The sequence below is a fragment of the Buceros rhinoceros genome, unplaced genomic scaffold, assembly GCF_000710305.1.
Source record: "Buceros rhinoceros silvestris isolate BGI_N320 unplaced genomic scaffold, ASM71030v1 scaffold33169, whole genome shotgun sequence".
NCBI lineage: Eukaryota > Metazoa > Chordata > Aves > Bucerotiformes > Bucerotidae > Buceros > Buceros rhinoceros.
The window spans coordinates 7,975-18,408 of record NW_010433817.1 but is presented as its reverse complement, the minus strand read 5'-3'; the positions used below and the strand labels follow the sequence as shown (position 1 = coordinate 18,408).

The window sequence follows — 10,434 nt, the reverse complement described above, 5'->3', positions numbered from 1 at the left end:
TAGTGAGCTGGGGGTCGGTCTCTTCTCCCATCTTATGAATGGCAGGACGACAGGCAATAGCCTTAAGTTGCATCAGGGGAAATTTAGGTTGGATATCAGGAAAAAATTCTTTACAGAGAGGGTCATTAAGCGTTGGACCAGGCTGCCCAGGGAGGTGGTGGAGTCTCCATCCCTGGAAGTGTTTAAAAGACGTGTAGATACGGTGCTGAGGGACATGGTTTAGGGACCCTGGCAGTGCAGGTGAACAGTTGGGCTCGATGATCTTAAAGGTCTCTTCCAACCAGAGGATTCTGTGATTCTGCTTACCTGTGCGCAGGCGGATCACTATGTCACCAATGTAGATAAAGTCTGAGACGTAGTCTAACACCAGCCAGAGGACAACATAGGTCTTTTGCAGGTCACTGAAACAAGCCCTGGAAGAGGTCATAAAATAGAGTGGTGAGGCCAACTAATCTCTGTATTATCTCCAACTGTTACAGCTGAACACGGGCTGATTCAAGGCTCCTAACCCTGCACAAGAGCTTGGCCACTTGCACCTCTTCTAGAAATTAAAATCCCCTTCTCTGAAAAATCTGCCCTCCCTTGACATAGGTAAAATAATATCTCGAAACCACCTCCCAAAAGCACCTGACAGCTTTATCTCAAAATCATGGTCCTTTCCAACCAGGGTGAGAGGATCAATGCTTCTGCCTTTGCACTGCAGAAGTCACAGTGATAGTGGGGGTTCCCTTTCCTTTAGGTTCCCACCAGCCCAAGCACCATCAGTGCAGTTGTTTGATCCTGGCTGAGCCACAGCAATCAGGTGAACAGGAGAATTACAGGAGACAGGGACCCTACAACCTCCCAAGCTCACCTGACTACAAGCAAGCACCAGTTATAGAGAACAGGAACTGCCATGACAGCCAGCCAACGGTAATACCAGTCCCCTGCAGGGTCCACCACAAATGTCTGCCATTTCTTCCTGGAAGCAGAGAGAAGACCGAACTGGCAATGTATGAATAAAGGGCTGAACATAGAAAATACAGTTGGAAAGAATCATCCAAGACATATCCTTCGTCCCTTGCACTAGACTGGCTCAAACATGTCTGCAGTCTGAGTGCCAGTTTATAAGCTCAAATCAACCCCAGCAGTGCTGAGCAAAAATGTCCAGCACTGTTTAAGCTCCCAGTACCAGGCTCGCTAATGTACCAGAAGAGGAACCTGTAGGACAATAAGGCAAAGCAGGTGGTCTACATGCACACAGCACCCCAGCAGCAGAGCCAGAAACAGATGTACGGAAGAGGGTGATCAGAAAACCTTTCATTACATGACATTGCCTCTCCCAGATGAGGTATGGATTGGTGCCAGACAGCTCTTAAGAAATTAATTTGAGCAGGAAGGAGAGTGTGCTGCAGATCAGTGGGAGCACCGGGAGGGGAGGCCGAAGTCCCAGAGCAGTGACCCAGGAGGCAGCTGGCACTACAAGGCTGCCATCACCATGTTGCTTGCAGCTGCCTGACTGCAGTCTGCTCAGTCCTGGGTCCAGCCTTTGAACTGCTCCCAAGTGTTGGATCCTGCACATCTTGCTCATCTGAGATAAGATGTGTGCGCTCCAGTCGCCAGATCTCACTGAAGAAGGCGGGGAAGAGGAAACTCTGTGGCTGAGCTGATAGGCTTAGCAGCCTGGCAGGGCACAACTCTCCCCCTCCCTCCTTCCCTCTTTACCAGCTTTTGAACATGCAAAACTCCATCCAACGATAGGAAAAAACCAACCCACTTGCCAGTGCATTCCCCATGTCCACCTCACTGCTTCTTACAACTTTAAAAGCAAAACCTCTGCCTTGAAGTCTCCTTCCTCAGCAGCATACGCAGCAACACCTTTAGCGCCCAGAGCGCAGGGGTCGGCACTCAGCACAAAACCAGTGGCAGTCACTCACAATCACTCTGAGTACAGCCACAGGGAGGCAGGTGGTCCAGCCTCCCCATTAGAAGTGCTTATCTTTCGCTCAGAAAGTGCATCTTCATTGTTGAGAAACAGACTCTTTGCTCCCTGGGACACACAGTGCCAACCCATGGGAAGCACTGACTCACCTGCAGCCAGCCAGTACTGTTGTAACACCCACAGGCACTAATAACCTCAATAACGATGTTAATTACGTTGGTTATTTCAGCTTTAAATCACCAGTGCTGCCCACAGCAGGTGGCCAGAGTCACTGACGCTGTGCTGGCAGTGGGACCAGGGTGGAAAACCAGGGCTCTGGGTTAACCCAGAAAGAGGGAATAATAATCTGCTTCTTCCTGAAGGCTTTGCACCCAAGACTGCAGCCGCAGACACTCCCACTGTGATAAACAGCAGCTCACGTTCAGAGTTACCAGTCTTGGGGTTCTTTTTACCTGTGGAGTGGAGGACCTAGAAAACAGCAGAAGTTACCGTCTTCTCTCCATGAGCCCACTGGCACCAAGCAGCCCTTTCACGGCATGCTTCAGCTCCTTCTGATAATTAACAAGCTTCCCTTAACCTTGCAAGGCAGAATGTTTTTTTCTATGACTAGTAAAGACCCAGATACAAGGCTCAGATATTGTTCTCCTACCGAAAACAATTACTTCTTGGTGTTTTAATTACCATGTATAATGGTAGGGTCCATAGTAGTCCATGAGCTTTGCCCTTTAATTAGCCAGCAGAAGAAAAGCCAGGTTATTGCTTTTCACCAAGAGCGTGAGCTGAGAAGATGAAAGGGCTGGATTTGAAAGAGCCTGTTCAGAAAGCTGCTGTCGCAGTGTCTGCTCCAGGGTGTGGGGAGGGGGGCACGGGCAGCAACTGCACTCCCTTCATCTCCCTTTATTCTGCAGACAATGAATGAGACAGGCAAGTCCCGCGTGTTTGTGTTTGCTGTGGTCTCCTGGGTGGAGACCCTGCAAATCCCTTGGCTCATCCCCAGCTCCTCATACGCACAAGCTGAAGGTGCACATATACCCAAAGCCGGCTCCAAATGGCAGCTCTACTATGGGGAAGTCTGCTAGCTGTCATGAGCCAAGCAATCTGTGTTTCCTACCAGGGCATGGATCAGGGGAGAGAAGGTCCTTTCCACAGGGACAGACTACCACATTCTGTGTCCCTGCACGGCAGCCCAGGCAAAGCCAGGATGGCTGCCAAGACAGGGGCTGAAGAGGGGAAGGGAGGACCCTTCCCACCACTGCATCCTACCTCCCCATTTCCCATCCCCATCCACCTCCACTAGCCATTACTCCTGGGAGCCCCTGAGCACCATGTGCAGCTCTGATCTCCAGTCAACAATGGCTGGGGCCACAGGAAAGAGACCCTACTTTTTGTTTTCCTCCATGGTCTCTTCGTCCTCTACATCGTTGGCAGCACCTGCAGCCACTGTCTGAAGCTCGGGACCCTGGAAACGTTCAAGGAAAGGGTCTGGCCTTTGCTGCTCTTCATGCAAGCTCTTGCTGGCCCAGTCCCTCAGCATGAGCACCAGCTGTACTATCCTGGATGGGGAGGAAGGCAAAGTCAGGAGGTGTCTGTGGAGCAAGGAGAAAGCAAAACTTGAGAGCAAGCAGCAGAGCCACAGTTGAGAAGAAAACTCTGACAGCTTCCTCTCAAGCCCAAATATTTCCTTTCCCCCCTTGTAGTGATGGTGTGGGGCTGAGAATGCACAAGATAGAGAGTCCACACTGGCAAAGTCCCACGGCTCCTTCCCCTGCTGCCATTCTCACAGGGACGTGAGGAATGGGTGGGTGACTGCAGCAGAGCGAGGCTGCCTGCAAGAGAAAGGAGCCCCTGAGCCTTCCTAGAGCCCCGGAGATGATGGCGCTGTCCCCTCCTGCAGCCCCCTCCATGGGCACCAGGGCATGCAGAACAGCGTTCGCAGAGGGTGGTCCCTGCAACTCTTTGAATGCCACACAGCAGGAGGGGATCCTGACCCCAGGCAAGTCCCCAGTGTCAAAGCCAGGCACAAAAGACTCAGGTTCACCCCAGGCCGGCAGCACACACAGGTACCTGGCAAAGGCTCGTCTGCCTTGGAAAGCAGAGGCAGCCAGCTGCTCCCCTCCATCTTGGGGAGCTCCTCTTTGCAGCTCTGAGGAGGTGTCATCCTGCGTTGAGCAGCTCCTGCAGTGGGGAGAAGTGAGGGGTCACAGCCACATCATGCCACCATTGCACCTGCCCACAGTCAGACAACCTGGAAGAAGCAGGCAGCTGAGGTTTTGGCATCGCAGCCCTGCTCACGCCAGGTCTTGCCAGAAACACCAAGCTGGCCCTCCCCTACCCCACCACTGCCTCCCTCAACCAAACCAGGGACCAGCCTGACCTCCTGGTGCTGAGCTCCAGCCCCTCCACATCACCCTCCACTTGGGCTTGGGCACATGGGCAGGGGCGGCAGTTGGGTGGTGAGCTGTGCAGACCATTACTCATGGCTGTCACCCTCCACGTGAGGAGACCACGGGCACAGACTCTACCCCAGAGACCTGCAAAGAGCAGAAAATAGCCACAAGAACCATCACAATTTGAACACAGAGATAGAGCACAGCATGGGAAGAGAGGGTCCCACCCCATGTTTTCTACCACCAGTCATCACTGATGCTGCAGTAAGAGTCCTGCAGAGCATTCTGTCCTCCCCAAGAGATTCCACATCTGCTCAAGGCCCACGAAAGATGCTCTCCATGTTGTTCAGGTCCCTCTGCCATTGCCAGAGCAACAGCATTCCCAGCACAACAGCATTCCCAGCGGACCATGCCGTAACAATTAGCCCACAGCTGTCGGCACCACTGCCCTCCCAAGGACAAGAAAACAGACTCATAAGGGATGTAAGCACAAAGACAGCCCTGGCAGAGGAGATGCTGTCATGCAGCAGCACAGGGTAGGCTTGGGTCTGAAAGGACATTTGCACCTGAGCAACTCCTCTCCTTCCCCAGGGCACTGCAAGCTGCAGGTGATCTCCCCAGCAAGCCCCACCTCTCATTACAGCAGAAATATCCCCTGCATTGGAATTTAAGTGGAGCCACCTGCATTCCTACCTTTGTCCCCTGTCCAAGCAGAGAAGCAGGCGAGGTGGCTGGGCAGCACCCTGGCAGTGGCGGAGGGACCTCCTTGGTGCACAGGGAGGATGCACACACGCATGTGCGTGTGCCTCGTCACTACAGCACACCCATCCCCTGAGCATCCTCAATGCCCAGAACAGCAAGGTGCACTTCAGAGGCATCAGCAGAAGCCAGCTTTGTGTCTGGGAGATGAAAGGGGAGGAGGGAAACATGCTGCTCAGGGATGCTCCATTTCCCTACCCACACGTTCCCTTTTCCTTCTGTCACCTCCTCGGTGGCTGGAAGGACCCCAGACATCTCTCAGGGCACTGTCCGGTTGCAGACAGCAGCCATCCTGAGCAGCTCTGGGTCCAGCAGCTCCTGAGTTCCCAGCAAACTTCGGGCAAGCATCACTGCCCACCTGAGGACAGGCACAGCCAGCAGAACCCCAGCTGGGCTCAGTTCCTGCTGCACAAGTGGATGCTCCAGGACTGCCTCCCAGGCCACCTGCTTAAACAAAGCTGGTGACTTCTCCTGCTTCAAAGGGTGCACCACAGCTACTGTGTGATGGAAATTTTGCAGAAGTTCGCCACATTTTAACACCCTCCCATTCAGTTCTCTCTTCTCAGACTCAGGGCACGGGAGATCAAATGTGCTGCTCTGGAGTCCTGGCAGAAGAGAGCTACAAACTTTGAAGATGATCATGAAATGCATCTTTCACTGATTCTCGCCCTTGTATTTTATTCACAAAGCCATTCTAATAACCAGTTAGCAAAAAATTTGCATCCCCAAGGCACTAAGAGGTTATTTTTTTATCCCTATCCTCCAGCATCTAGCCACTTGCAGCGGCTGTGGCTGGATCAGTCCCTGTGCATGGAGTCCTGCACCAGGATTTCCTTCACTATCAAAGGTTCACTTTTTTTTTTTTTTCCTTCAAAGCCTTAAATTCCACTTGTTCTGACTTCACTGAAAACCTGGACAGGCGGGAGCCTGAAGGTAGAAAAGGAATTTTTGCAGACTTGGCTGGGGCTGCTTGCAGCATTGGGTGCTTCCTGGGTGAGCAGCCAGCAGCAAGGGACACATCACCCCACTCTTGGTCCCATGCCACAGACCTCGGCACTAGGGACAGCTCACACACTAGGAGCACTGGCAGCAGCACATGCCCTCCTTGGCTGCAGTTGCTTTGAAAAGTAACATGGAAACTCCAGAAGCTGCTCCCTTGAGCACCATATTGCACAAGACACTTTACTTTCTGTGCACGTCTTTGTGGCCATGACCCTAGGAGACACCCAGCCCTGCCACACATGATGTCCTGGGACAATGAAAAGCCAGGAGGAGGAGGCAGGGAAGACAGAAAGGAAACAAATAAAAGCACTGCACCCCAACAGGGAGAGCATTCACCAGAAACTTTCCTCCTCCAGATCCCCCGCGGCCAGGGCACCTGGCATGTGTGTTTTATACTGGTGGTCCAAAAGGCCTGTAGCTCTAGAGATGTCAGAAATCCAGCATCTGATCAAATCAGTGTTCACAGCTGAGACATCCAACACCAGATCAGAGTCCTGCTGCCAAGGGAATAAACCTTACCTCTTCCCTTCCACTGGGATATAAGGATCAGACTCCATGGCTGGTAGAAGAAACACATCCAGAACACACAGAGTTTATTGAAATATGCATTTTATGGGTAAGTGTTTCAGATTTACACCACGATTTATGCCTTATGTAAAAGTCACTGTATTCCCTACAACCTGCCAGTAATAAGCCTTTGAGAACACATACAGTTTGATCATCTCTCCTCCAAACATCTTCAGTCCACACTTTGAAGGTGCTGTGTCCCCCAAAGAGTCAGCCCATCTCACCCTAAAATACAGCTTAAAAATAAAAACCACAATCTTCCTCCAAAACATGTTTGCACCTGTCAAAGAGAAACCAGCCCAAACGATTTATCTACTTTCCTGGCATGAGTCACACAGCAGCAGCCCCTTATACAGGCTCGTTGTGTAAGGTCCCCTGGTAACCCTGACCACAGCCCTACGCCAGAGGAACCACCCATACACCAGTGCTTCCATATACCCTGCCACAGCACAGCACACCAAGCCCACCGCGCTCTCCTGGCTCTCATCCGCAGTAAATCTCAGCACTCTCCTCAGCTCAGCTATCAGCCACGGGTTCAGATCTGCAATTACTTGTGGGACAGTAATTTATTAGTCGATGTCCAGCTGCCAGATTTACAGTCATGGATGCTTGATGCAGTTGCAGGCAGAAAACACCCAAGTATCCCTGTACATAAGCTCTTGGGACACCTGGATGACCTGCAGATCCAGCTACAATTACTCATAGGTGGAACAGAGAGGTCCTGTTAAGCCATGCCAAAACCTGCGCTAAAAGCCTGTGCAAGCACAACTCTGGCAGATGTGCTGGATGAACCGCCAAAAGCATCTCTAAATCACCTCAGATCCAAGTGTTACTAAACTCCACAGAAGGAAAGAGACTGCAAAGCTGTTGAACTGGGCTTGTTTTTAGCTAAAGAGCATCTGGGCCAAGAATTCCCCTCACCTGTGTTCTTGCACCGTTGCTGAAGTTACAGCTCGGCACCAGACCTGGGAGCAATCCTGTCCTCTGGCACCGGCAACTTAACAAATATCTACTGCTGCCCAAATGGGCAATTTTCCATGACACGTCTGGTGCTGTCACTGTTGGTATGAGGTCTTATAATCCAGAGAGTCGTCATGGGGAGGATTCCCATTTAAATCTCTCTGGGAAAGAGCCAAGCTCAGATAAGCCCAGACCGCAGCAACACTCCTACAGTCACTTTGGATATGAACATTTGCAAACCTGCTGATGAACTGCCTCCAGCAGGATGGAAGCCAAGGAGACAGTGGCGCAGCAGCAGCTGCAGGGATGGGAGCTCCTGGCTCCTCCAGCTCCGTACCTCCTAAAGAAGGAGCTGTTCTGGCACAGGAGAACTGGCAGCCGTACCTCCACCAAGGAGCAGATGGTGCAAGGAAGAAAAGAAAACCCACCAGCAATTTAAAAGCATTTAACAACTCTACACAAGCTTTTGGGTGGAAGCTTGGTGGTGGAAGATGAAGAACAGACCCTAGCAGTTGGTCAAGGACTTCTATGGGGTCAGAACTGAGTTTTCCAAGCTGGAACATGGCCAGGGGACTGGTCCTACCAGTCTAAGACCATAGCAGGACCCCATGTCCACAAACACCCAGCACCTTGGTTTTGCATCTCCTCTGGCAGAGCAGCCCAAGGGCCAGAGGGTCTCCCATTGCTTTGCCCTGGACAGACACCTCCTGTATCAGCCACCAGCTTCTTATGAGACCTAGGCTCTTCACAGCAGCTTCCCTCACACGCACTGACCCCATCAAATATACAAGGTGGTTGGCTAGTATACGCAGAACATTTGCAGCCACACTCCTTGTACCCTGCCTCTCCCTGACACCCATCTCTAGCTCCTGTGGCACAAGGTTCAGCTTCTTCATTTCCCTCACCCTTCTCTGATGCTAGAGCATGGGAGGGATGACATCTTCATTGCAATTTGGGCCTAAAGGATAAACACCCTCAAGGGCCTACAGTGCAAAAAGCAGGTCAAGTTAAGAAGAAACACTTGGTTTTACTATTTCTAAGTATGCAAGCAAGGACCCTCTCGCTGCCCTCACCCATCCTGCCAGGCTTGGGCAAGGGAGATCGGGTCATGGGAAATCATCTCCTCAGCCAGAGCCATGTGTTGATGAGGCAGGCAGAGATCATCATGGAGTAGACCACGGTCTCCTTCTGACGCCAGCTGTTGCACTGCTCCTCCAACAAGCGGAGCCTCTCCGAGATCCTTGACAACTGCAAGGGAAGCAGGGGGGCTGCCGTTAGCCCTGCAGCAAAGTGCAGGACAATGCCTACACCCCAGAGGCACAGGAAAACAAAGGACGGAGTTATGGGAGCTACTGTCTCCTTCAGATCCACCTTTTCTAGAGCAGCAGCTATCTCTGTGTGGGAGAATTAGCAGGAGTACCTCAGCTCCTGAGCAGATAGCTCAGGAAAAGGTCCTTCCCATCAGAAGAGCATCTGAGCCCTTTACTGCCAGCAGAAGGAAGGGTCTGGCTGTCTTCTGTAGTCCTACAGCCCCTTAGGTAGGAGCTGGCGGGGTCAGCGCACGTGTAAGTCCTCTGCCTGCTTGTCCATTAGCAGCATCAGTTGGAACGCTAGTTTGGCAATGCCAGCCCACCAGGACTGAACCACAGACCCCTGGAGCCTTCTCAGCCACCCTCGCGTGGCTTTCCCAAGAAACAGTGGCAGCACTTCACCATCTCACCTGCTTTCTCATTGCTGCCATCTCAGCCACCCCGACCTCCTCCAGTGTGCCCTCAGGGGCTGGGCCAGACTCCTGGAAGCTGGGGAAATAAAACAGAGATGCAGACAGACAAACACTGCTCAAGAGATGCAGTTTCTCTCCCACACTACAGCACTGCCATAAGGAGCCCAGATGTGCAGGTGGCATGTGTGTGCCCAGGATGCGCTGTCTGGATGCAGCATCAGCAGAGAGGAAACAGCACCTGCACAGCACCTACTCATCTCTTCTTAAGCCCCATCATGCATCTGCATAGCCCTCTGCCATGCACCCCATAGCGATTACAACAAAACATACAACACATGCCATGACAGACAACAGGAAAAACACATGCTTGCATTTCTTTAGAGGTCCAACAGAGAGAAAACATATTTATCGAGCACGCATTCACTATAGTCAGAGAAGTTCATTAAGGGTTGGATAAATCATCTTTAGAGCCAGTCAGGTAAATACATATTACAGGGCCAATGCCAAAATGGAGGGATGGCCTCATTTACATCAGCAAGTGAGGATCCTGCTGGTGGAAAGCAGCCATCAGTGGGGGGAACTACCTAAGCAGGTGCATCAGCCAGCAGAAAAGGGTCCTGTGTTTGCCAAGACAAGAATTTGTTCCTCTCCAGTATCTTCAGATACCCCAAGCTCACTTTCCCCAACCCCCTAACAAAAAAAAAAGAACAAACAAAAAAACCCTCAAAAAAAAAATCACACCATGACTTTTTGCTCTTATGACAAATATTACCTGCAACTTGAAACACAAACAAGCAATCCAAGCATGCACCACTTTATTCCATCCCTGGAAACAAAGGGGCCACCACTGGGATTAGCTACCGCACTGGCAAAGGCAACACAGACCACAGATCTCCAGGGCATCCCTTGGAGACACAGTCTTGCTGCAGGGCCCATAGCACTGAGCCACAAAATAAAGACACAAAATGAAGTAGATCCACAGTGAGAAAAATCAAAATTGCCACATTCGTTCTGTGTAGGGTAGCCCTACACATAATCAAAACTCCCCTGTGCACACCAGTAACTCGCACGGGCCCTCACTGATACTGTACAAGTTGACGAGTGGCTAACACCGC

At 51.6% G+C, this 10,434-nt stretch overlaps 1 protein-coding gene across 1 annotated transcript in view; it reads right to left on the bottom strand.

The window, feature by feature from the left end:
* Positions 1-8,712: 8,712 nt before the first annotated feature.
* The window catches only part of LOC104500581 (mitochondrial fission factor homolog A-like), a 7,085-nt gene continuing 5,363 nt past the window's right edge, over positions 8,713-10,434 (bottom strand). The window contains exons 6-7 of the mRNA XM_010144246.1: positions 9,317-9,395; positions 8,713-8,844 (exon numbers count right to left, since the gene is read on the bottom strand). Of these exons, the coding sequence (XP_010142548.1) occupies positions 8,713-8,844; positions 9,317-9,395 (211 nt within the window). The remainder of the gene's footprint in view (positions 8,845-9,316; positions 9,396-10,434) is intronic.